General features: G+C 53.6%; 1 protein-coding gene across 19 annotated transcripts in view; it reads left to right on the forward strand.

Annotated features, from left to right (window-relative positions):
* The window catches only part of PRKAG2 (protein kinase AMP-activated non-catalytic subunit gamma 2), a 290,170-nt gene that overhangs the window by 223,378 nt on the left and 40,037 nt on the right, over positions 1–26,755 (forward strand). For 10 of the 19 annotated variants that reach the window (XM_059074109.2, XM_067041807.1, XM_067041798.1 and 7 more), the window contains one exon: positions 16,739–16,845. In XM_059074109.2, the coding sequence (XP_058930092.1) occupies positions 16,739–16,845 (107 nt within the window). The remainder of the gene's footprint in view (positions 1–16,738; positions 16,846–26,755) is intronic. The other 9 variants (XM_067041793.1, XM_067041809.1, XM_067041796.1 and 6 more) reach the window with 1 other exon arrangement.

The raw sequence follows: 26,755 nt of genomic DNA on the forward strand, positions 1-26,755 counted from the left end.
GCACAGCAGCGACGACGTGGTCCAAGTGGCAGGGCTGCATTCCAGTCAAACTTTATTGACAGAAGAGAGGCCAGGTCGGGCCCACAAGCAGAGTTAGCCAGACCTCTGTTCGGTGCCCCTTCCTGGTCTCGCTGCCTGAGGGTTTACATCCTCTGGAGGGTGAGACCTTCTCTTGCTCCCTTGCTCCCCACCTGCCAACCTTACTACCTCACGGCTCAGCCCGAGTCGCACCCTCTCCGGGGCCGCCCCCTAAAGCCCTTCTGTACTTCTCCATAAGCCAGCTTTCCCTTCCCAGCAGGTGATACGGTGGCACCGTCGTAGGTGGCACCGTCGTAGGTGCTCAGCGGAGTTTTGCTATCTCAGTGACTACATTCGGTGTTGATGTTTCCTTCACGGGAACGATGGGAGGATGAAACGATTCGGAATCTGCGAAGTGATGCGAGCAGTGCCTGGCCCATAGCAGTCACTTTGTGTGTTTGCGTTTCAAGTGTTGAGTTGTATCAGCCACACCTGTTTGTTTTTATCATGATTAACCGTCTTGAACTTATTTAACCACAGGGCCCAGCACCTTCGTAAGCACCTAAACGCAGCCAGTGAGTGCTTTCTCAAGTAGATGAGTATTCGGAAATTTATTCATGATTAATAAATCTGTAATTCTGGCACTACATCAAGAACTTTACGGCCCCTGGGAACTACCTGTGTTATCGCGGCCTCCTTATCACTCCGGCCGTCGCAGACGCTCCAGTTCCTTCGGGCTTTCAGCAAGTCGCTCTGGTTGGTCCGTCCCGCTTCTTCCCAGTCACCTGTCCCCTCTCCCCTCACCACCTGCCTGCTTCCTTCAGTCCAGGCGGTCCTTTCTGTCCGAGCTGTTCCTTCCTCACCTGCGAGGCATTTCCCAAAGGATAAGCTTTTCAGAACTTGCCTCCAAACTCATTTTCCTAGCACGCCGGGTCAGGCTAGTCTGCACGATCAAAAATAGGGAAGAGGGCTTCCCTGGTGGCGCAGTGGTTGAGAGTCCGCCTGCCGATGCAGGAGACACGGGTTCGTGCCCTGGTCCGGGAAGATCCCACATGCCGCGGAGCGACTGAGCCCGTGAGCCATGGCCGCTAGGCCTGCGCGTCCGGAGCCTGCGCTCCGCAACGGGAGAGGCCACAACAGTGAGAGGCCCGCGTACCGCAAAAAAAAAAAAAAAATAGGGAAGAAGTACAAGCGAGGGGAGAGCATTCTTTTTCAGTCAAGGATCTTGGAATTGTAGGCCCAGTTCTGTAATGGAGTAGCTGTACTCTTGAACAATCCTTGTCTCTTGGGGCGTTGCTTGCTTGCTTTCTTGTCATTGTCACTGTGGGTTTTCTCGGTAGAACAAAGCCCAGCATTGGTGAACTTGTACTTTTCCTTCCAGCTTGAAAATATGACCTAAAGCAACCAGCAACCGCACTACAATAAACCAGAAATGTGCATTCACTCTAACTGGTTCATTCTCAACTGGAGGATATTGCCCTGAAGTGAGCAAAGATTGGTTCTTGTTGGGGGACAAAAAATCTTAGCTATTACAGTGGTTTCTGGCTTTCCAGAGGGCCCCTGAATGGATACACAGTGTATGTGTGGTATTAAAGTTTCACGGGGCTGGGGCAGTTGAGGGGGGAATGTATAGAAAGGCTGGGGGGCGGGGTGGATAATGAAAAACAAAGTTTGAGAAACACTGCTGTAACTTACTGAAGGGAGAATGTCTTCCTGTGAATTTGTGGAACCTCTTAAAGTATCCCCTTATCGCTGAGCTTTGATAAGTGAGGCTCGGCGGGGTCCACTTGGCTTATTGACTGTAGTGTGAGGGGTACTGACCTCTGCTGGTGACAGGTCTGTGATCGCAGCTTGGTTGCTGGCCGATCGTCTCGTCTCGTAGTATTAGAAGGCTCTGATAATCTATCTTCCAGACTCTTTCCTTCCCTACTGAGCTTGCACACTTATCTTAGAGAAGAGGTTTATTGTTTCTTGTTTATAAAAAATAGTCACAGCTTTATGAAATATTTACAATTAAACCTTTTCTGCTCCGGCTGACTCCATATTTGAAAGCTTGCCATTTTTAACAGACTTTGGGTACACATTTTAAAGTCAGGCTTCACATTTGATGATATCTTAGATTTGATAAGATAGAGTCGATGTTTCACAGGCTGCGGAGGTTTTGCTATCTGAAATGTTAAGACCCCTGACTGTTTCAAACAAGAGGGGAGGGCACAGCAGGGTTTGAGGATCCCAGAGTGGGAGCTGCCACCAGGCTTCACAAGGGACTGGGAAGTCATCAGGAGCCAAGGCCGCGCTGAGTCATCTGCACAGCGATGAAGGGGCCTCGGCGACCTTCCCGCTCAGGACTGGCTCTGCCTGCTCCTTGGTGAGCGCTCAGCAGCCCCTGCAGCCCGCTGGCAGGAGTCCAGGCCAGCGAGTCGGACTGTCTGCCCCGCGGCCGCGGCGTCTCCACCCTACAGCCCCGCGTGCGGCGGGCAGGACCCTTGCAAAGCTGTTATACCGGGACCCCTGGGACTTTACATGTTACCTGTGAAGTTTCAAGTGGGAAAATTTTGGTACCACAAAGCATTTGGAATTTATCTGAAGAAACTGGAAGAACTTTTGTCCTTTTGCCATGTTTGCAGTAACCGGCGTCTGTTAAGTGTATTGAGGCGCTGTTCTAAATCCTTTACATTTATCTCATCTCATCCTCAGAACAACTCTTAAGGGGTAGATATTTTTATCATCCCTGTTTATAGAGGAGGAGATTAAGACGGTGAGAGGTTAAATAAGTGACCACGGGGGACATATCTGGGAAGGTGGGGTCACCAGGTTTCAAACACAGGCTTTCGACTTGCAGCCCAGGCTCCGAGCCGGTCTTCATAACCGACATGAAACAATCCCATATCTGGAAACCCTCTTTCCACGTCCTCACCTCCCATTCCTTCTTCAGCCCATTTCCACCACTTCACCCAAATTCCCCGAGTCGGTCCCTCGCCACGGCTGCGTTTTGCAAACCCCAGTGGACGCTTAATCCTCTTCTCATTTTGAGCCGTTAGGAGACGTCACCGGAGGTGACCTCTGCCCCCTTCTCCCACGGAGCACTCCTGGTGTGCTCCTCATACCTGGCCGCCCGTTGTTTTCTGGATGGTTCTTACCCTTTTTCCTTTTCCGTTTTGTTTTGTTTTGTAGTAGCGGGTGGAGCGAGGGCTAATTCACAGGCCACGCGTTTGAACCTTAGCTATGGGACTCGCCCCTGGCTCTCCCTGCAGCCACTTGTCTCCTCCTCCTGTGCTCTCCCCTAGACAGTCTCCCTCACTTCCATGGCTTCGGTTACCACCTGCCTGGTGCCCAGTGTTTAATTACCACGATGCTTTAATAACTGATGATGCCCAAATAGATATCTGCAGCCAGATCTCTCTTCTGAGTATGCGGTTGCCTATTGGGTGTCTCTGCCTGAGTCATCGCACCGTCTCTCTGCTCTGTCCTCCGGCGCCTCCCTCGCGCCCCTTTCTTTCCCCCCCAACCTGATTCAGTAAGTGCTACCACGTTCGCCTGGTTTTTTCGTTTTGTTTTTCAACAAGGATCGCGTTGAGCGATGGCTCTCTCACTCTCCCACACCCAAGCGGTCGGTCCTCTCACTTTCACCTCCCGACCGCCTACCTGTCTCCGCCATCGTCACCTTTCTATTGACTACCAAACAGCCCGGTCTCTCCAGCATCTACTCTGGCCCCCTCCAATCAACTTCACATGCTGCAATTGGAGATACTGTTAGAAACATGTATCTGATCGTGTCACTTCCGTGCGTAAAAGCCTTCCCTGACGCTCCTGTGCCTTTAGGCTGGAGCCCGGCTCGCCCCCCTCGTCCCACTGTGCACCTCACCGCGCACCCCCCTCCTCCTGGCCTTGCCCCTCCGTGCCTGCTGGACTTTGCCCCGGCTGTTCCCTCTCCCTGGACTGTTCTTCCTTGTCCTCTTGGCCCCCTGCTAGTTTTCTTCAGGTCTCAGCCTACATGTCACTCTTCCCCAGGAAAACTGACTTTCTGGAAGCCCCAGACAGGCCCTCACATAGTATCTCATGGTCCCTCACGGTTGAGGGGGCTGCCAAGGGGAAAGGCATTTACGCGTGTTTCTCTGCCATTGTGGAAGCTCCGGGAGGATGGGGACTGAAAACCGTTTGCCGGGCCTCGAAGACATGATGGCTGAGACCTAGTCTCAGTAAATATTTCTCACATACGTGAGCACGTGGATGTTTTGGAGCTTTACCCTTTACTCTGGCACGTGGGCTCAGCGTACTTCCGTGGTTAATGTTGTTTCTTATAAAGAAATAAGGCATTTCTACTTAAGGCAGTGAGAGGAGGTCCACCTGCCAAGTTTATGCGTGCTCGTCAAAGCGCAGTGACACGGTAGCTGCAGGGTGACCCGCGTGTACCTCCCAGATGCACCGAGGCTTCTCCTCCTAAGTGCGAGGTCAAAATAGACTGTGCCCGGCGGCTGAACGGCTCAGAGGCAGTGACAGCGGACGGAAACGAGATGACTTGCTTACATAATCTGGTGCCTGAGGAAAAAGTCCTTTAGATCTTTCTTTTGTGGCTGTGCTCGCACTCGCACTGATATTAGGGGAAAAGAAGTCTAGCTTAACTCGGATACTACAAGGAGAGTCATTTGGGGGAGGAAACTAATTTGGGAACCTTTTGGTCAAATTTTAGTCACTTTGAAACCTTTTCATTTGTTGCTTCTGTCCCACTTTGAGCTATCTCCTATGTATCTGAATTTATGTCACATCATTGAGGTTTCTGAACTTTGTTAATAACCTGATTTATTTTATCTTAGGTGGTACTTCGATCATTTGTTTCTAACAGTAAGTTGCTACCAATACATTGTTATTTTATAGACCACATACTATGGAATGTGTACTTGTTTCATTAAGACCTCGTCAAGAATATCCACGTCCACATTCTCACGTGTTTATTTTTACCTTTGTCTGGCTCTCTTCACAGTGACTCCTGTAGCTTTGATGCTTACACATGTGGCATGTCCCCCCCTTAAGTTGCGTATGTAATTAGTGTCATGTAATTAAGAGCATGAGTCAGACCCAGATTGGAGTCCCATTTCTTCTACTTAATAGCTGTGAGACCTTAGGCGCGTTATTTCAAGCTTCAGTTTCTTCAAGTGTTAAGTAGGAAACAATAATAGCTCCTAGCTAATAGGATTATACCTGCATTAAGTAACCTGAACGTAACAGTCACTTGAGTACCTGCTGTGTAGTGCAGTCTCTACAAGTATAACTGTGAGGATGACCCTAGAAAGGACCAAAAAGGCAGCTGAGCATAAATTTAAAATCAAGCCACCATCAGTGCATCATCCGGCGACAGCCATTTGGCCGGTGACGGCTTCGGCGTCTGCAGCATCAGACTTCTCCCCGTGTGAATATCGTACGTACCACCCGGTGGACAGCACTTGTGATTGAATGTTTGAGATTATTTATCCCCATTCCTCAGAATCACTCTGCAGGAAAGATGGTGTTGTCCCCATTTTACGGATGAAGAGATTCAGGCCACGGGGATGAAGGAATTTGCTCAGCGTCACACAGACGGTGATGACCGTTCTCAGACAGGCCTGGTCTAGATCTGCCCTGTTCTTTCTTCTGCACTCGCTCCCCCTGGAGCCTGAAAGTCCTAGAGCCCCCGTTGGGGAAGACTGGCCTACTCCCTGCCGTGCCTGAGGAAAGGACCCAGGCCCGTGAGTTTCTCAGGGAATCGTATATTGTTAGTGCCCCACTCTGCAAATCATTTTTCGTATTTTGATTTGAACAGCACTTACCCATGTTGTAAGAACGATAATGTGCTGCGTTAGAGGCAGCCAGGGCCCCACAGCAGAAAGATCCGTTGTACTGCTAAACCCCAAAGGTGGGCGGGCATTTACGGACATCTGTTTAAGCGCTGGTCACTGAAGTGAGTCAGGACGCGTCCAAACTGCACTGCGTCCAGATGTCAAAACTGCAGCACGCCGGTGGGGACGTGGTGACAAGCCAGTCTTCAGGGCACCTGCCTGGCGCGCTGAGCTGGGCTGCCACGCTGTGAGTCAACGTGGTTTGCTGAGCGTGTTCGTCTCTCTCTCTCCTCCCCGCTGAAACGCTCCCGAAGTGGCGGCAATCAAAAAGCAGTCTTGCTCAACAAAAGCAAAAGCTTAATTCTTGGAAAAGACCAACAAAGTGGATAAAACCTGTGTCAAGTCTGTTCAAGAAGAAAAATCAGTGAAAACGCAAAGTATTAGAAATAAGAGGGGCTTCTTAATTATGAATGCAGAGATTTCGAAAATAACATTAAAAGAAATCTGAATATGTCAAACTATATCAATATATTTAAAAATCTTTTCAATCACTTTTGAGTAAATTTTACAAGTTCGTATTTTCTTGGTTAACTATCCCTTTCATCAATCACCACAGAAGAAATTAAAAAGTAATTAATGGAATTGTACACTTTAAATGGGTGAACTGTATGGATGTGAACTGTCTCAATAAAGGCTTTGGGGTTTTTTTAAGTAATGGAAGGTCCTCGCCCTTCCTCCGCCCCTGCAGAAGAGGCCTGGCATTCAGCCTGTTGATGGGTAAATTCTGTAAAACCTTCAAGGAACGGTTAAGGCCTAGGTCATCTGAATTCTTTTAGGGCTTAGGGAAAGATGGCGGCTTCCCAGCTCTTTCTGTGAAGCTCGCTCGATCCCGACGTCAGAACCAGAGGACAGCCCACAAAGAAGAAAACAGATGATTAACCTGGCATTTAAAATACGGGCAGGACTCCTACAAAAACATCAGCAGGATGAGCCATGCACTCTCTCGTGACCAAACAAGGTTTTGTCCTAGAAATGCAGGGCTGCAGTTTGTTAAGAAATCCACCGAGGAGTTAATGTCAGCAGATTAAAGGAGAGAAACCTCTGGTCATCTAAGTAGATACTGAAATAGCAACTGATAAAATTCAACACATGTTCCTTTTACAAAATCCTTATTAAGCTAGAGGGAGAAGGAAACGCCTTTAAATTGCTGAAAGCGTGTTTGACAGAAGTGGGGGCTGACATCTGCACACTGCTGTGTATGAAGTAGATGGCTGGTGAGGGCCTGCTGTATAGCACGGGGGGGAAAAAGAAGGTACAGCCTGTTTACAGGACATGCGTTAAGTGAACCTTAGAAATGCTTTTCCAATAAGCTTTAGGTGCAGACACATACTGTTTGATTCCACTTACACGAGGTACCTAGAATAGTGAAATCATTGAGTCAGAAAGTGCACTGGTAGGTGCCAGGGGCCGGGGAGGTGGCAGGTGGGGAGGGGGAGGGGGAGTTAGTGTTTAATGGGGACAGAGTTTCAGTTTAGGAAGGTGAAAAATTCGGCAGGTGGATGATGGTGCGAGTTGCACAACGTGACTGTACTTAGCGCCACTGAATGGTACTGTTAAATATGGTTACAGTAGTATGTTTTACATTATGTGACTTTACCACAGTAAAAAAAAAAAAAAAAATTTTTTTTAATTTTTAAAAAAAGGAGTGGGCTGGGGTGGCCACGTGTTGCTCCTGGCATCACTGCCACCGAGGTGTTCCTTACCCCGCTGGCCTGCTGGCGCTGGGGGCGGCATCCCTGTGAGTTAACCTTGGTCCTCTCTGTTGCCTCGGCTTAGTACAGTAATTGGGTTCTGTTTCCTGAAAAAGAGGAAACATTGGCTGTGGTTCACAGAATTAAACCCAAGGCCATTTTAAAATGGATGGGGATCTCTGTCATTTCAAGGTCACAGCCTTGTCGGGTCTGTGACATTCCTTAGGCATTCATTGCAACCAACTTTGAGCTATCTAATTGGGGAAGCTTTGTGCCTTTACTTACCTACGCTTTTCTTCTTTCTTAGTAAACTCTTTGCCCCCTTATCTAGCAGACCATATGCATCTCCCTGTCCAGTGGACACTTTTGCCCCCAGCACACACAGAACCAAATGCAAAAAGCATGGAAAGGAAAAAAACCTAATGTACTTCATTTATTCTGCTACCTTGTAAGTCCTGTAAAATTATATTTAAGCTTTGACTTTGTTAATATTCATGTTTCTAAGCACTTTAAGAAAACGTATGTATATGAGAGTTTAATCTTTTCCATATACTTTTAACTTCCATATTCCCCTTTTTGCTTATTTCTTGCTTAACGATTTTAAATGGTTTTCTAAAAAGAAAAGATACTATATGAATATAGTAAACTTATGTTTCTAAATGTAGAGTAAAGCACAAAAGACAAATTTTAAAATAACTAACCTATTGATGATCTTTTTCTTTGTGGAATTACAATGAAATGTCTTACGTTAGGTCAAAATTACAGGATTGGAAATAAGGAGTTACAGTTTTGGGGGTTGGGGTGTTTTTAGTGACACCTGAGCAATGTGTAAATTTCGTTTTAGAGCGCCTCGCATCCTTGCACCCTCAGCTCTCTAAGATGGGGATCGAATCCTTACCGTGGCCCCTGCCTTTCATGGATGTGTCTTTCGGTGACATACGATGTAGCAGGCGCGAGCGTGTCCTGACACCCGTGAGGAACTTGCTGGGGGCCCGTCTGCTGCCTCAGAAGCTGCCGTCGAAAGCAGACCTGTAGCTTTGGCACAAGACGCATCAGGGCTCCGCAAGGGCGTCACTCACAAAGCGCTAGCGGGGGTGTTCACAGTGGAGGGGTGCTGGTGCCTTGAGGGCCTTTAGGGAAGGTGCACGGGGCCTGTGAACTGAGCTTGGAAGGCGGAGGAGGCTCCGGAGGCCGCCATGACAAAGTGCCACAAACCCAGTGGCTTGGAACAGCGGAACTGCATTCTCCCACACTCGGGAGGCCAGACATCCGAGCTCAGGGGGCCCGCAGGGCCGGTCCCGTCTGGAGGCTCCAGGCAGAACCTGTCCTAGGCCTCTGTCCTGGCTTCTGGTGGTTGCTTTTGCTCCCCGGCGCCCCGTGGCTCGTGGCAGAGCACCACTCTGATCTCTGCCTCCGTCGACCTTCTCCCGTGTCTGCGTCCGCTCTCATTTGTAAGGACGTTGGTTATCGGATTTAGGGCCCAACCTGATAATCCAGGGTGACCTCGTCTCCAAAGACCCTTGTTCCAAATACGGCCACGGTCTGACGTTCCAGGTGGGCGTATCTTGTGGGCGCCACCATTCAGCCCATCCAGAAAGGCAGGTAGGGGTCCAGTGGCCACCTGGGCCGTGCGCCCAGTAGAGGCGGGCACGAGGACACGGGCCCGGAGTTCAGAAGCTGCCTTTGAAAAGGAAGTGTCCGCGGGATCCCGGGGTGTGAAGCTCCTCGGGGCCGCGGCGTGTGAGGTGCTGCGCCGCGGTGAGGACTTGTCGAGGGTGGTGTGTGACCAGATCTGCTTGCAGGGAGAGAAACACTCGGCCACGCCTTCCTGGGTAGAGCGTACAACTGTTTGCACGCAGACTGAGACGCTGCATTTCCCAAGTTGCTCTGTTGACCTTCACAGATTAAACGCGTTAACATGTACTTTCTCCTTCCTCAGTAGCGCCCTTGGACGGTGCTGGGTTAGCGTGTGACTGGACGGTGTAACGTCGCTCCACCGTGGGTGGCTTTCATAGACCAGTGGCTCAGGTGCCAGCGTGGCACTCTGCAGTTACACTTCTCCCCGGGGACGGATAAGATAACCCAACCCTGGGACACTGCGATACTTTCTTAGCCCCAGTTCCCTTTTGAATAAAGAGAGCTTGAACTTGCCTCCTCAGGAATTTTAATAACTTATTCCAAACAACCTGTTATTGTTGAATGGTTTTGGTTTTTTGGGGTATTTTTCCTTTTTGGTTTAACTCCAGATACTCTTATTTTCTGTTTCAATGCGTTTCTTCCTTCAGGTACAATTTGAGACTTCGTCATAATGTAAATAATACAAATGGTGCTCTCCTCAAAAAGTTTTACCAAATGTAGAGAAGCAGTGACATTTTTATAGTATTTTACTTTATTCTCCTGACTTTAAGTGCTAACGCTTTTGCTATTGATGTTATTACATCAGTAATAATCTAGCCTTGTCATGAACCAAAATACATTTTAGTGTCATTTTGCTTTGCTTGGTCAAGCTCTTTACATTAAAAAAATAGAGTGTTATAGATCCACCTCAAAACTGAGAACCCCAGGCTAATCATGAGAAAAACATCAAATTCCAGTCAAAGGGCGTCCTCCAAAGTATCTGCCCAGTACTCCTCAAAACTACCGAGACCATCAAGTCAAGGTTTGAAGAGCTGCCACTGCCAAGAGGAGCCCAGGGAGACAGGGCTGCATGTGAGGTGCTGTCCTGGAGGGGTAGAAGCTAAGGCAATTGAATGACTGTAGCAAACGTACCACACTGATGTCAGACGCTAGTGGTTGAGGGCACACGTTTCACCCCCTGGGGGCTGGCGATGCCCCAGAGGGAACAGAGGGAGACCCCCTCTCACAGCAAAGACCCCGAGGGCCCAGCTCTCCACGCCCCGCTGGCTTGGGGGCTGCAGGTGTGAGCAGGGGGTCCTGGGGGGCCTGGCGGGGAGTCACAGCCCCAGCAGACTCAGGAGAACGTGGGCCGCGCCCCACACAGCCCCGTCACCGGGGCGGACCCTGCCTGCTGGAGCACTGATCCCGACATGCTTGTTGGACTGTGACTCAGAGGATGCGATAGCTGCCGTGAGTCCGTACTGAGACAGACAGACAGACGGACAACTCTCCTCCACAGAAATGTCCCGAGTACAGTAAGTTCCCTGCGTACGAACGGGTTCCGTTCCAAGAGCGCATTCGTAGGTCTAAATTTGTAAGTCCGACAGAGTTCGCCTAGGTGCCCAACTAACACGACGGGCTAGATAGCACTGTACTGTAATAGGTTTAGAATACGTTTCACACTAATAATGCATTAACAACAAACACAAAAAATAAAGAACATTTTTAATCTTACAGTACAGTACCGTGCAAAGTACGGCAGTACAGCACAACAGGTGGCACACAGGGCCTGGCATCGAGTGCACAGGCAGGAAGAGTTACTGACCGGAGGAGGGGGAGGAGGTGGGCGATGGTAGAGCGGAAGGATCGTCAGCAACAGGAGACGGAGGGCCAGCTGCAATTTCCCTCACGCCTGACGGGGACGGCACAGGTTCTGGTCCCCTTGCTGGATTCAACTCTATCTACCCCGTTGAAAAGACGATCCCGCAGTGTCTGGGTAGCAGCTCTTTTTTCCTTATCATAGACGACACGGCGGCACTGGATTGCGGAGCGGCCGCTTCAACCCTCGTGTACCGTTCGTTGTACATTAGGGTCCTGTGCCTCAAGAACGACCAGCGCCTCCTCAGATGCGGAGACCGCCCCTGCCATTTCCTGCGTCGTGAATCTCTTCGGTTCTTCGGTGACTTCGTCTTCCTCTGTCTCTCTTCGTCCTTTCTCGGGGCCTCCCACCCCATCAGCTCCTCACCGGTAAAGCGCCTCGTGTTGCACAGCACGGACTCCCTCCTGCAGGTCCAGCGCCAGCTCCTCGCTGAGGGCCTCTGAGCTGCTGAGGGCCTCTTTGGGCTCTTCATCCACCTTCTCAAATCCACGAAAACCACGAACAAACCGTGGGGAAAGGCTCTCCCAAGCCCCACTCACGGCGACGGCCGGAAGCTCACGCCAAGCAAAGTCAGTTTTCTTTTTTACGGCCTGTAGATGTTCTGGTCCTTCGCAGACTGTGGCAGGGTGGTTCCTGATCCATCAGTCGCCTTTACTGCCTGGCGAAAAGCGTGACATAAGTGATATTCCGTGACAGTCGCTCGAACTCCCTGGTCCGCAGGTTGGATGGGCGGCGTAGCCCTCGGTGGCAGATGCACCACTTTGACGTTGGGGCGACTCGAGTCCCTGCAAGTCGTCCGTGAGCGGGGGGCCGCCCGGAGCGCTGTCGAGCAGCTGGAGGCTGTGGAACGGGACGTCCTTCCCCAAAGCAGTATTTCTCTACCTCCGGGATGAAGGGCTGGAAAAACCAGTCCCGGAACGTGGCCCGGGTAACCCGGGCCTTGGGGTTCCCCTTCCGCACAACAGGGAGAGAGCCCTTGGCTATGTTTCCGAGGGCCCTTGGGTTCTCTGAACGATTAAACTAGGAGAGGCTTCAGCTTCTCATCACCGGAAACACGGCCCCCAGACAACAGAGTTAGCCTGTCCTTGGCTGCTCTATAGCCCGGCATCAGCTTTCCCTCCTCACTGATGTAACCTTGGTCTGGCATCCTTCTCCAGTACAGTCCTGTCTCGCCCACATTCAAAACCTGCTCAGGTAAATACGCGCCTTCATCAGTAATTTCTTGAAGCGTTTCAGGAAATTCCCAGGCAGCTACCATATCTGCACTTGCTGCCTCGCCACGTACTTTCACGTCGTGAAGCTTGGCTCCAGTCTTGAACCGATGAAGCCAGCCGTGGCTGGCATTAAAAGACGCGCCCTCTGATTCTTGGCCGTGTTTCTTCTTCAGGTCTCCCTAAAGGCTTTTAGCTCTCTCTTGAATCAGCACTGAGCTGAGCGGGACTCAACACTAACGCCGGTCCTGCGTCCACACGATGAGAAGCTTCTCCACCTCCTCCACCGCTTTTCCACGCTTCTTCGATACCATTGTCTGCACAGCAGGCTTCACATGTTCCATGATCTTGACCTTGTTCTTTAGAATCGTCCCGATGGTTGAACGACTCATTTTATAAGAATGGGCCACGTCTACCATCTTTTCACCTCACTCCACTCTCTCAGTTATTTTCACTTTTGTTTCCCTCGTTATCGCTTGGCACTTCTTGGCGGTACCGGCTCCATCACCACTGCTTTTACGCCTGCTTCTGGACACCCTGGGCTTGGAATAAAGACACCGTACTCCTGTACTCTGTACAGTGCTGCACAGGAAAGTACGCACGAGCACAACCGCCTGTAGAGAATATGCACCCTCGGGACACTGGACGCCAGACACGTGAGCTGACTCGTGACTGGACGTGCGAAGTTCGCATCTTTGAAAGTTCCCAACTTGAAGGTTCACATGCGGGGGATTTACTGTAACTTATGCAGATGCTTTGCCCTCGGGGAGGTGGACAGGGAGGTGGACCATGACTTCCCGGCCAAGACTGCAGTGTGGGAAGAGGGGGAAGAGGCCCTGTAGGGGAAAGACCCGACCGACCCTACCTGGGCCAGGTGATCCAGGTGGCGAGGCGTGTTGACAGCAGGTACCCTGGATACAGTGGGAGGCGGAGGCACTTCGCCTCCTGGTCTTTCCTGCTGAAACACACAAAACCCCCAAATTGAGATCGTGAGAAGAGCATCGTACAAATCCGGAATGAGGGCCGTTCTACGGAATATGCCTGACCAGTACTCCTGGTCAAGGTCTCAGGGTCAAGTACTCAAGGTCATCAAACACAGGGCATGTCTGAGAAGCCATTGTTGCCTAGGGCAGGCTACGGAGCGTGATGACTAAATGTGCTGGCCTGGATGGGGTCCTGGGACAGAAAAAGGATGTTAGGGGAAAACTAAGGCAACCCTGTTACAGTGTGAACTTCCTAGCAATGTGTCAGCGATGGTTCGCTGCTGTGACAGATGTGCCAGAGGAACGTCGGATGTTATCGTCAGGGGAAATCTGGTATGGGGTATATAAGGAACTGCTGTGTCTTCACAACTTCTCTATATACATCCAAAGCTATTCAAAATAAAACGTTTGTTTAAATATTTTTTAAAATTAACAGACGAATTAAGATGTTATCCCCAAAATATGTTTAACACAAAGCTTACAGTGTTTTAAAAAATTCTGAAAGTTCGAATATTTCTCTTCATAGTATTTTAAGATTTTATTTCAGATATTCGTGTTGTGACGTTAACGTCTGTAAAATGTGCACTCCTTTTATGAAAATTCTTGCTTTAATTAACAGACAAACTAACTTGTAACGGTTCCTTTCTGGGAGACGGAGTGTTACATTTTATTATAGTTTCCCCCTCGATGTCCTTCATTTGCATTTTAGGAGAATGGGTTTGACCAGCACTTCGTAAGCTAAATGTCGGTTCCGCGCGCGCTGGCTGCACTGGTCCTTCGAGCCTTGTGTCTGCACAGACCCCCTCTGAACAGGCTTCGAGGAAACGACTCCTTTAGCAGCCTGGTAGCCGTCACCCTTGGCAGAGCGGGACCGGGGCTTTCCGCGTGGCTGTCGTAGGAACGGCCTGCGTTCCAGCTCTCTCCAGTTCTCTCCGGTGCAAGACTCCTATTTTCCGGGAGATAAACGCTTTGGGAAAAATGGAAGCACGCTGCCTCCAATTCCATCCATCCATTCACAGACTACCACTCACCTTGTTCATAAGCCCGGACCTGTCCTGTGGTTAGCACTCAAGACCGTCTAGTGGCGGTTAACGTCTCTCCCGCGCTGGTTTCTAGCGCCTGCGAGGCAGCGGCACGTGTGCTGGGTCCCCAGGGACCCCCAGCCTCTAGCGCGGTGGAAGCTGCTGGGAGCAGATAGCTGCAGGCGCCTCTCCTGCAGGAGCCCCGGGGTCTCCTGTCTGCGCAGCTCCGCCCGAGGGTGTTCTTTGGCAGCTGGGCTGGTGGGCGCGGGGCAGGAATGTCAGAGGTCACGCCCCAGGGTAACCCCTCACCAAAGAGGGCGGGGTGCTCCTGACTGGGAGGCAGTTCTGAGGTCCGTGCGCGGCCTCTCCGGGGTCCCCAGCAGCCGCGACTGCACAGGGCTGTGACCTGCTTAACGGGAGCTCCCTTTTTGGCTCTTTCCTTCCGTCTCACTTCGCCTGGTCTCGGGGTCAGCCTTGGGAGAACCCACACTGAGACCACATGCCGTAAGTAAGTCGGTATCGAGGAAATTAATTAGCATAGTAAGTGAGTCAGATCCTGACCATTCAAAGAAATTCTCATCCGGGAAGAAAAAGATGATCCGAGCTGTGCAGATCACATGAAGGAGACGTAAAGTGGGGGTTGATGAGAAGTACAGGTGGAACGTGCGTATTCGGGGGGAGAAGTCGCGGCAGACTTCCGTCCTCACCCTCCTGGCTCAGGGTCGGCTCCTGCCTTGTGACCTTGAGCCATCCAGCACCTCCCCCGTCGCGTGGCTCACACCCCGGTGCCCTCGCCCTGCCAGCTGGTGAGCTGGGAGGACAGAGGCGTGTCTGCTGTGTCCCCTCGTGTCTCGACGCTGGGACAGGGCCCCGCAGACAGCAGCTTCACAGGTGTCTGTTGGACCCGTGCGTTCATGGGGCGACTCAGTGGCAGAGTTTCCACGAGGAGAGGGTTGGAGTCTCGGGCACGGATTCAAATCCCGCCCCAGTCACTGCCTGACTTGCTGACTTCAGGCCCGTTGCTCAGTCAGCTCCTATGTAAAGTGAAGAGATCCAGGCACCCCCTTCAAGGTCGTGACATAAATTAAATGAGGTCATTTCCTGTAGTATCTGGAGTTACAGCACCGAAATGAGCGCTCAGATGTTCACTGCTTTTATGGAGAAGGTGGCATTTGAGGTTGGCTTGAAATTGGACGAGAAAGAGTAGAGAAGGAAGTTTAAATTATAGCAGAAGGAACAAATGCCAGAAAGTGAGATTAAGGACAGTGCGGAGCTTAGCAGGGAGCTGTGCGCCTGGACCCGAGAACAGGAAGTAGGGCAATGAGGCCGCGGAGAGGCCAGGGCACGGAGGCTCGTGAGTGCCCACCTAGGGTGTCTGACTTTATTCCACGAGCAGGGGCGCAGATATTTGAGAAGGGAACTGTCCGGAGGTGATGGGATTATGAACTGTGAGTCACAGCACCCTGAAGAGAGCTCAGAAATGAAAACGGAGGTTTGGGAGTGCTTCACGGGGTTTATCATGAAATTGGCAAACCAGTCAGCATCGTACTGCGTGTTTACCACAGTAGGAAATAGAATAACAGGGGCTCCTGTCCACAGTCGAGGAACTTGGTTAGTGTCACTGCTGTTTACCACTTACCTTGCTAATTAGTATGTACGCTACAGTAATTTTTTTCTTCTGGGACATTTCCCAGGTAATCTAAGTCTTCCCCAAATGCACAGATTGGTGTGGGCTCAGCGGCATTGTCAGAGAGGTCTCTTGGAGATGCAGTCTTTGAGGGAACCAGGAGCTAGGGGTGAGGTCCTCCCGGGCAGCGGGCAGCGGGCCATTGTCCGGCTACAGCACAGCTTTCGAGTCACGGTACCTTGTTGTTCCTTTTGCCAACTGTCAGTCAACTTCTACAGAAGTTTAAATAATAAAGACTACCTTATGTGTATTTGTTCACATCGTTACTGTTTTCAGGGCTCCTTGTCTCCTTGTGCAGATCCTTATTTCCATTTCCTGTCTATATAAATGATGCCTTCAAGTTTTTTTAAATATCCGGTTACTCCTTGCTAGTATATAGAAATACAGCGGCATGTTTTTGTTGTTTTTGTTGTCTTTTACTAACTGTATTCTCTGACCTTGCTAAACTCTTTTTTTAGATCTGGGAACTTTTTTGTAGATTCTTTGGTGTTTTCTATGTAGAAAATCATACGGTCTGCCAATAAAGACAGTTTTGCTTTCTCCTCTTATATCCGTAGCCTTCAGTTTCTTTCTTGCCTTCTTGTCCTGGTGAGGACAGCAGAGTTGAGAGCGCCATGAGCTTCTCGCTCTTACGGGGAAAACACTCCTTATTTTCCATGAGGTCCGTTAGCAGTAGATTTTTCATGCACACTCTTAATCTGATAGAGGAAGTTCTTTATTATTACTGATATTTGCCCTTTTTTTCTTTCCTTTTTAGCAGAAGACTCAGAAAGTGGTGTTTACATGCGATTCATGAGGTCACACAAGTGTTACGACATCGTTCCCACCAGCTCCAAGCTTGTGGTCTTTGATACCACGTTACAAGTGAGTGTGCCCGTTTCCCTGAGTCTGGGGTATATTATTTGGCGCCTGCTTTGTCGGGTAAGTTAAACCCAACAATACCCGCCGAGAGTATCCAGTCCTGTCTGCACGTCAGGTCCCGTGCTGAGGTTTTGTCTGAGTTGTCGGGCGTCAGGGCAGCCTTCGGAAGAGTGCGCTGTTTTACGGATAAGGAAGCTCATTATCTAGAGTTTGCTCACGTTCTGGCGTTGAAGAGCTCAGCCCACAGAGCTCGTGGGTGATGGGGTCTGGAATTGGCGCCCCGGCGCCCGGGGCTGTGTGATGTGTGCCGGCCCCGAGCTGCGCCTCCTCCCTCCACCTGTCCCGAAGGCCTTGGCTATTTAGTAGAACAATGAAGTTGACATAACACTGGTTAAAGAGAAAGCATCACTCCGGTGGGTAATCCCTTAAGAGAAAACTCTACTGATCTCTTTCAGCAGAAAATTTGAACCTGATTATTTTGGAATTAAAATTATGCTTATTGTAACTCGTTTTATACCGATATGACTTACAGTCAGACGTGAAAAGTCCCAGATCATACATTCAGTGCGATGACCAAATTACATCCGGTGCAGTAAAATATGCGTGCATACACAGGTATACATGTGTGCGTTTGGCGTATAGATTTATACATAAATCTTTACCAGGCAGGATCGTTCTCACCTGGGTTCCCCAAAAGGAGATGCTGAGCCAGGAATTCACGGGCAGTGGGCGCTTTATCAGGGCGTCCTGCCAGGAGAGCCCCTGGGGGGCTGGGGGAGAAGGGCAAGGGGCAAAGGCCAGGGAGGGCAGCCTGCGCTGATCCCTCAGGGGGACCACAGCGGGTACGGTGCCTGTGCGAGCTCGCCCCGGCCTCTTTCAGCCTCGTCCAGGGCTGTCCTGGGGGATGTGTGCCCTGGCCCTGCCAGCTCGCCCCCGCGCTCGGGGCCCTCTCCCCAGGCCTCCCCGGCCTGCTCTGCTGGAGCCCCCAGCGGCCCGCCCTGTGGCTCTCCCTTGAGGATGCCTGGGCTCTAGGAGCTACTTCGCCTGCATTCAGTCTCAGCTGCACACGATTCTCAAGAATGTAGACATGGCTTAGTTCCTAATTTTACTTTATTTTTTTTTTTTTTTTATAAATTGGCCTAAAATCCTGTGACTTTGCTAAAGTCACTTTGGACCAGGTAACCTTCAAGGTCCCTTCTGCAGCTCTGATTCTTTGACACAAAGAGGACGGAGAGGCATCCAGATGCAGTGTTAACAGGAAATATTCTCTACCACTGTAACTACAGACTTCAATAGTAAAGTAACTAGAAATTCTGAATTCCCCAAATAAAGAAGATCAACCCGTCTCACCCTCACTCCACCCTCCAAAGCCCGACAGAAAAGCACATGACAGTGCGTACGCCCTGCACCTGCTTTCACTCTTGCTCAGCTTTTCCCGTGTTGTCAAATTAACTCTTTTCTGAATTTAGAATTTAGCCAGAGTGAGTAAGACATGAAAAATGTGATGCTTTATGGATCATCAGAGGTCACTAATCCAGTGACTCTCACTTCCCTAATTAATAGAAGCTGCATGTGCCTGTCTCCTGGAAGTCACGAATCCTTGAGGCTCTAAGCTTTAAAGGAGCTAAAATTGGTTACCATGGAAATCGGGGGGTTGGCACTGGCTACAGCAAAGTTAAAGATGTGTTTGAAAGGTCTGAGTCGACTGTAGTCTAGACACATACAGCAGTTGTGATCGTAGACATGTCTCGAGAACGAGGGAAGCGAGCAGGGGAGACACAGCCCTTCCCCGAGACCAGGTCACCGTCCTCTGGGCGGGGTCGTGGCCCAGACAGCTCCCTGTGTGTGCGTGTGATAGGACAGCACGGAGCCGCTGAGGAGGGCGGAGAAAACGTTTGTGGAGAATGTGTTTGTTTTTTATTTAAGATTTAATTTTTTATTTATTTTTGGCTGTGTTGGGTCTTCGTTGCTGCGCGTGGGCTTTCTCTAGTTGCCGCGAGCGGGGGCTGCTCCTCGTTGCGGTGCGCGGGTTTCTCATTGAGGAGGCTTCTCTTGCTGCGGAGCGCAGGCTCTAGACGCGCAGGCTTCAGTAGTTGTGGCGCATGCGCTCCGTAGTTGTGGCTCGCGGGCTTAGTTCCTCTGCGGCACGTGGGATCTTCCCGGACCAGGGCTCGAACCCACGTCCCCTGCATTGGCAGGTGGATTCTTATCCACTCCGCCACCGGGGACATCCCCTAATGTATTTATTTCTAAGTTTAAAAAAAGCAGGTTGCAGAACACCACTTACATTCTGACCAAGTTACCCTGAGGGCCCAGAGTATCAGAGACACAGCTGGTCTGGGAACCAGAGTCAGCCGTTCACAGGTGAACCAAAAATGGGGTCGCAGGCAACAGAGGTGACTGGGGCAGCCCTAGAAGAGAGGGAGAGAAGGGCCGCCCGCCCCAGGCGGCCGCGCCCTCGGCCTCCAGCTCGGCCTCTGCGAGGAGGCCCGTGGGGCTCCCGCAGGCGGGGCTGGGACGCGCCCCAGGGTCCTGTCGCCGTGTGTCGCGTGGGTGTGGGAGACGGCGCCTCGGCCCTGGTGTCCCGGAAGCCCAGTGCACGTCCTGGAGTCGCGTCCCTCCCCCTCGGCCCGCCTGGTTCTCCCTCGGCGTCGGCGGTCGTCCGGAGCCCCGACTGCGGTGGGACTGAGGGAGGGGGTGATGCCCGACTGCCCCCGGCTCCCTCCCCCGGTGCCGCGGGGCGCCCGGTGCTCAGGCTGGACGGGGCGGGCGCTCGGCTTGCACGGTCACTCGGCATCTCAGCCGAGTTGTTCCTTCCCGACCAGGGCCCCGTAGTAAACCAGGAACTGTTCTCAAGAGGAAAATAGTTTCCTGCAGACGGCGGCATGGCTTTTTGCTGTTTGTTTGTTTTTTTCCGGAAACCCAGTGACTCTCCTGCTGGTGCCTGACGGGGGCCTCGTTAGGCGTCTCCAGCTCGGCCTTGTGGGGGGCCCAGGCCCGGGTGGACCGGGGGCCTGCCCCGCCGCGGAGCCGTGGCTTTGCTCCGGGCCCCTCTGAAGACTCACTCGGACCCTGTCAGAGCCGCGCTCAGATACGGCGTGTGCCGCTTGCAGAGACCTGCCAGGGGTGGCGGGGGTGCGGGCGGCAGCCTGGGTGGCGGGGGGGTCCCTCCAGGCCGTGGCCTCCCTCACCCTGGCCCCTCGCTGGCTGGCTGGCCGATGTCACACCGAGGCGTCTAAAGCGTTGCCGCTTCCTGCCCGTCAGACCAGTCAGCACGGTGTCATCGCCGTCACGGGACCGTGAGGCGTGAGGCCTGTGGGCCGGTCAGCGTCTCTGCAGGCCGTGCGGTCAGAGAGCCGGAGGGGCGGCTGTGAGACCGTGCCGCGCCACGTCAAGGCAGGCTGCTCCGCGGGGTCCCCGTACGTCGGTACAGAGAAGAAGCGTGCGCGGCTGACGGCTGCGGGGCCCTGCGATGCCGCTTCTGGGGTTACAGGAATCCAGTGACTCCGGGAGACGCGGTCACAGCCAGACGGGCAGCCTCCCTGGGGTGTGGCCGTCAGCCTCTCCATCTGCGCACCTCCCCAGGGTGCTCTGCGGTGCTTGGCTTGCCCATCTGGTAGCTTCGGGGGCGTCCTCCCTGGTCCTCCGTGGCACGATATCCCTCGCCCCGTGGGTCCGAGAGCCAGTGTGGGGGGAGCCCAGTGACATACGCAGGGCTGAGCGGGTGACCGCAGTGTGGCCCGCAGCCCCGTGAGCTCCTGGTGCTCGACCGTGGCTGAGACCCCGTCTGCCACCTGACTGACGGCACGCCCCCCCTTTGACCAGTGACCACGGTGGCATTGGGGGTTCTAGGAATTAGCGTCCACTCAGAGCCAGCATCCGGTCACCCTGGAAAGTCTGCGTCTCCTTTTCCCCAGTGCTCCGTCACCCTAGGAAGTGGGGCAGGAGTAACAGCGCGTGCTGGGCGGGGCACTGTCCTCGGGGGACCCCGCCCCCCTCAGAACGGGGCTCAGGTCTGGAAACGGTGAGAGGACAAGGCTCCGTGTCGGTGACTCAAGTCGGGGTTTTGGCCCCTGCACTGAGCATTTTTCTTGTTACGTAGATCAGGCAACACTTTAGAGGGCCATGCATCTGTCTCACTCCCAGGGGTGCTGTAACCGGTTAGCCACGACCGAACTGTCTGCCAATCAGAACATTCTCACCCCGGCCACGTGCCTGCCCTGCTCCCTCAGGACCTGCCACCACCCCGGCGTCAGTGAGGCCGTCGTGGTGCTGCCCCCTGCAGAGCGCAGCCAGCACGCAGCTTCTCGGGGGGCAGGGGTCCCCGCACGCGGACGTGTCTCAAAAACCTGGGGAGGCTGTGACCTCGGGGCCCTTTGGGGGAAGGTAGCTGAGGGCCGGGTGTGCAGGCCGCATGTGCTGAAATCTCCCTAAGCCTGCGGGTTCACTCTTCCTCGTTAGGCCTCCGAAGTTCTGGCATCTCGGCCTCCTCAAACACGCACTCAGCAATGCCCTGCACTTCAGGGCAGTCAACTCAGAAAGCTCTAGAGCCGCTCCCAGTGGCATGCACTAAACGTTAAGTCCCCGTTTCTGGTGAATCCACCTGTGTCAGTAACCTCTGTCGTATCCGGTGTTAAATTCCCTCCCCTCGGTCTAATGTCATTAGAAGCTATTCCCACGCTTACTTCCCACGTTTCTGCAGATGTGAAGCAGCGGAGCTTTACCGCCGTTTCCATGTGTGAGGCCCCCTGTCGGGGGCAGGCTGGAGTCTGTCCCCGGTCACGGGTCTCGGGGCCGCAGAGGCGGCCGTGGTCGTCTGGAGAACGAGTGACCCCGTGCAAGGCACCCGCCCAGGAAAGCTTGCTGCCGGGCTTCCAAGCAAAGAAAGGCGATTCTGACACCACACAGCCGGCCGCTTCCACTGCCACGGGAGGCTCGGAGTCACTCTGGCATTCGGGAATCTCTGTTTCGTCTGGGTCCGACGCTGTCGCTGTGCTGGGTTCCAGGGCTGCACTCCTTCCAAATCGGTGCCCCGGCTTTCCCGTCAGAGACCGGGGAGACCGTGAGTTCGGGGTGGTGAGGCTCCGAGTCCCGCAGAATTACATGTTGTGTTGGACTTAGGAAAGGTCAGCCTGGTAGCTACAAGAGAAGGGCTTTTCAGGGCTGCCATAGAGGCTGCCGGGTTCTCGGTGACCGAGAGTCCCCAGTCGGAGCTTGTCCTTTCCCCGGTGTGTGAGCCCCGCCCCTGGCAGGACTCTGCCCACACCAGATCCCACGTTCCTTTCGCTGCAGTGACAGCTAGTGCAGCGGCCCCTGCTCTCCTCTGGCGGCTGCACGGTGGGGCGGGGACACCACGGTCACGGGTGTGATGCCTGTTCCCTGTCGATGCCGCTGCCCGCCCGGGGTCATGGGGGTCTGAGGCCCCGCTGACCCAGAGCTCAGCACTGTGTTCGGGCCCAAAGACACGAGCCCGGTCCCAAACCCTCTGTCCCCAGAGCCCTGCCTGGTGCGTGCGCTTCTGTATCAGTCGGGGTCCAGTCAGGACACAGAAGCCATGGCAGCCATTGAACGGAAAACTAACGTAAACCAGTGGTAATTGGACATAAGTCAGCTGGGTAAACACTGACCTCTGAGGCAGCGTTCTCAGACCTGCAGCTTGAGCATCGCTAGGAACTTCCGGGAAACACAGACCGTCAGGCCACCTCAGACCCACTAAACCGAAAGTCACGGTCAGGCCCGGTGGTCGTGTCTTACTGGGTCCTTCCGGTGGCTCTGGTTCGAGCGCTCTGCGGTTCGAAAGCCGCTGCTCTGGGGCATCGTGGGGGGAAGGAAGAGCCTGTGGCGCCGTCTGGGGGGCCGCGCCTCGGCGGGCAGGGCCGTGGGGAGGCCGCTCAGGCTGGACTCCCTGCTGCTGCTGCAGGGGGGAAGCAGGCGGAGCAGCAGGCGGGCAGGAAGCCCCCAGGCAGGGATGTGCGCGGGGCGGGCCCTCTCCCCACGCTCCTGTGTCCTGACCTCCAGGCGCTGCGGAACATGACCTTATCTGGACACACGGCCGCTGAGAGGTAACCAGTTACGAAGGTGCCGGTCCTAGTCCACCGTGATTGGCGTCGTTATACAAAGGGGAGATATGGCCACAGAATCACGCGTATGGGGAGGGTACCAGTGGCGATGAAGGCAGAGGTCAGTGTGACACTTGTACAGGCCGAGGGGTGTCAGGGCATGCGTGCACGCCGCCAGCGGCCAGGCGAGAAGCCTAGAGCAGACCTTCCTGCGCGGAAAAGGAGCCAAGCCTGCTGACGCCTGGGTCTCAGACTCCCCGCCTCCAGGACCGTGAGGCGGTAAAGCTCTGTTGTTGGCGCCCCTGGTTCGCGGTGCCCCGTTGTGGCCGCCCCCGCAGGCTGCTACAGGTGGTCGTCGGGTGAAGCGGCCCTCCTTCCGCCCAGCCCTCCAGGCCCCGCTGGCCCCCCTCCCGTCAGAGGCTGCAGGAGAGCCCGTGGCAGAGTGGAGATGTGGTCCACGGGGCCCCAGGGTCACGGAGCAGAGTTCGAAGGGAGGGTTTGGGGCTGAGAGACGGTAATGTAGTAAATGGCAGAGCAGAGGACACAATACCGTCCCTTCCGAAGAAGCCTGGCAGCGCAGGTAGTACTGACGGGTATGATTTAGTGCCTTCAGGTTCTAAATGGTAACTTCTCAGGAGGTGTGGAAGGCTGCAAAGTAAACAGAATTTCACGACGGAATCATCACTTCTGGGCCTGGGGCCGAGGGGAACACTGAGAATCGCACAGGCCTCGCTCCCAGCGGCAGTGGGAGGGGATGTGTGTGTTTAGCAACATTCTGCTAACAACATTTTAATAAACTCTTTTAGATCGGTAGAGGAGTTGTGAAGATAGTACAGGTCGTGCCCATGTACCCCGCGCCCAGTTCCCTCCATTTTTGCCATCTTACGTTTGTATGGTCCCGTTTGCCACAGTTAACAAACCAGTATTGATACATAATTCTTGCCTGAAGTCCATAGTTTGTTTAGATTTCCCTGTGTCTTTCCTGATGTCATCTTTCTGCTCGAGGATCCCCTCCAGGTTACTGTTAACATTTAGTTGTCACGTCCCCTTAGGCTCCCCTTGGCTGTGACACTTTCTCAGACTTCCTGGCTTTGGGGAACCTTGACAGTTTTGCGGAGCTGGCCAGCTGTGCTGTAGGATGCCCCCAAGTGGAATCTGTCTGATGTTTTTTTCTCATGACCAGACTTGGATTATGGGCTTTGGAAGGAAGACCACAGAGGTAAAGTGCTCTTCACGTCACATCGGAACTGCTGGCTGCCCACCTGACTTATCACCGTCGATCTTAACCTCAGTCACCGGCTGCGGCGTGTCTGTCAGCTCTCTTTACTGTAAAGTTCCTCTTTTCCATACTGTCCTCTTTAGGAGGTTGCTCTGCACCGCCCACACGTAAGGAGCGGGGAGTGGAGGGCTACGCATGTTAGTTGGAATTCTGCTGCAAGGGACATGTGTTCCTTCCTTTCACTTATTTATTCAGTCATTTGTGTCGGCATACGTTTACGGAGAGAGAGAGATATTCCATTGGGTTATATAATCCACTATTTGTTTTATTGTTCAAATCATTCCAATTGATATGATTTTCTTTTTTTTTGGTGGTACGCGGGCCTCTCACCGTCGTGGCCTCTCCAGTCGCGGAGCACAGGCTCCGGACGCACAGGCGCAGCGGCCACGGCTCACGGGCCCAGCCGCTCCGCGGCACGTGGGATCTTCCCGGACCGGGGCACGAACCCGCGTCCCCTGCATCGGCAGGTGGACTCTCGGCCACTGCGCCACCAGGGAAGCCGCCAAACATATTTTGAAGACAGAACCCCCAGAATTTGCGGATAGATTGGATGTGGGGTCTGAGAGAAAAGAGTGCCCTGTGGCTCTGAAGTTCTGGCCCTGAGCGAGTGGGACGATCCCGTTTCCCGGGAGGGGCTGGGCAGTGGAGGGTCTGCCTTTGGCTGTAGTGAGTCTGGGTTGCCTGTAGGACACCCAGACACCTGAGGGAAGATCCCAGAGTGACAGGGGAGACATCTGGCTGGAGATACGCGTGTGGAAGTCATCGACCAAAGGCTGGCATTTCAAGCCACGAAACGGGAAGAGATTCAGGTGCGAGTGTAGACGGCAAAGGGGAGGTGTCGGGACTGCACCAGTGGCCCCCACCCCGGGTAGAGGTTGGGGAGATAAGGAGGGGAAGCGGAGGGTCCACGAAGGAGCAGCCGTGAACTAGGAAGGCATCCGGGAGAGGTGGATCCAGAGGCCGCGGGGCCAGACGGAGCGTCCGGGGAGGGAAGGAGCAGAGGTGCTCTGTGTGCGACAAGAGGGTTCAAGGTGACCACGGGTGCACACGGCTGTATTTAAAATGGACCAAAGGGACCTGCTGTCCAGCACCGGGGACTCTGCCCACTACTCTGTAATAACCTCAATGGGAGAAGAATTTGAAAAAGAATAGATAGCTGTATGTGTACAGCTGAATCACTCTGCGGGACACCTGAAACTAACACGACATTGTACATCAACTACGCTTACTTTTTTTTTTAAGTTAAAAAAAGATGACCGTGAGGTTTGGTGGCGCGGAGCCCCCTGGCAGCTGTGACGTGGGCGAGGAGTGGCCGGCGCAGCAGCCCCGTGGAGCGGGTTCACACGGGATCGGGCAGCGGATGTGTCGCAAAGCGGACGGCTGTTCCCGGGAGCCTTGCTTACGTGGGGGGGTGGGGGGTGGGGTGGAGGTGGGCGGAGAAACGGGGCAGCGCGGGAGAGGGACGTGGGTCAGGAGAGGGCCGTCTCACCTTTAAGGAGGAGGGTGTCACAGCGCGCTCACCTGCCGGCGTCATGACGCTGTCACGGCCGGGGAAGGAGTCGAGGGTGCAGGAAAGAGAAGGAGAAACCTCGGGCGTGAAGTCCTGGGCCAGGCGCGAGGCGCGAGGCGTGCCGGTAGAGGACAGCGCGTCGTGGGACGGCGCAGACGGCGGCCGCGGGCCTGCGGGCGGGGGCGGGGCCTTCCTGAGCCCTTCCGGTGCCGTCGGGAACGGGGAACGACGCCACCGGCGGATGCAGGGAGAGGCGTGGGAGGCCTGAGGAGAGAGGAAGGGTGTGCAGCCGCCCGCGGGAGAGTGGGAGGGTGGCTCGTGCAGACGTTGCCCCCCCCCCCAGGTGGGAGAGTACGGTGTTTTGCTTCCAATTCGGGGGCGCGCCCGGAGGATTGTGCGTGTGTGCTGACAGGGGGCCCGTCGTCCCTGGGAACGGCCGCGCGCTATCCCGTTGTATAAACGTTACAGGTTTGTCGGGATTCTGATTTATTATGGACTGCGTTAGGTGTATTTGAGCTGTCCCCTCCTGATGAAAATGTAGGCTGCTTCCGGGGCCGGAATGCTCGCACGTACGTCATTTCACACGTTTGGCAGGGGTCTGAGGGCACGTGCTCAGATGGAAGCTGCTGGGGCAGAGTGTGTGTACCTGGTTCATTTCCATGGGCAGGAGATGGGTCCTTCTCGGAGGTTGATCGGTCTCCGCTCCCACCACTGGTATATGCCCACGCCTGTCTGCCCAGGCCCTCTCCAATACACTACAGTTTCTAACTCTGTGATACTTTCCCATCTGTTAGGTGAAAATAGTGTCTCGTTGGCTCAGTGGCCACGGCTCACGGGCCCAGCCGCTCCGCGGCACGTGGGATCTTCCCGGACCGGGGCACGAACCCGCGTGCCCCGCATCGGCAGGCGGACTCGCAACCACTGCGCCACCAGGGCAGCCCTGATATGATTTTAATAGTGCCGGTGAAAGGGAAAACCGGCAAGTGTCCAAATAAGTGGCTGTTTGCCGAACACGGGTTTTCAGAAGAACACGTAGGAAATATAGAAAGACGAGCATATAAGTAA

The sequence above is a fragment of the Kogia breviceps genome, chromosome 9 (assembly GCF_026419965.1).
Source record: "Kogia breviceps isolate mKogBre1 chromosome 9, mKogBre1 haplotype 1, whole genome shotgun sequence".
Lineage (NCBI taxonomy): Eukaryota > Metazoa > Chordata > Mammalia > Artiodactyla > Physeteridae > Kogia > Kogia breviceps.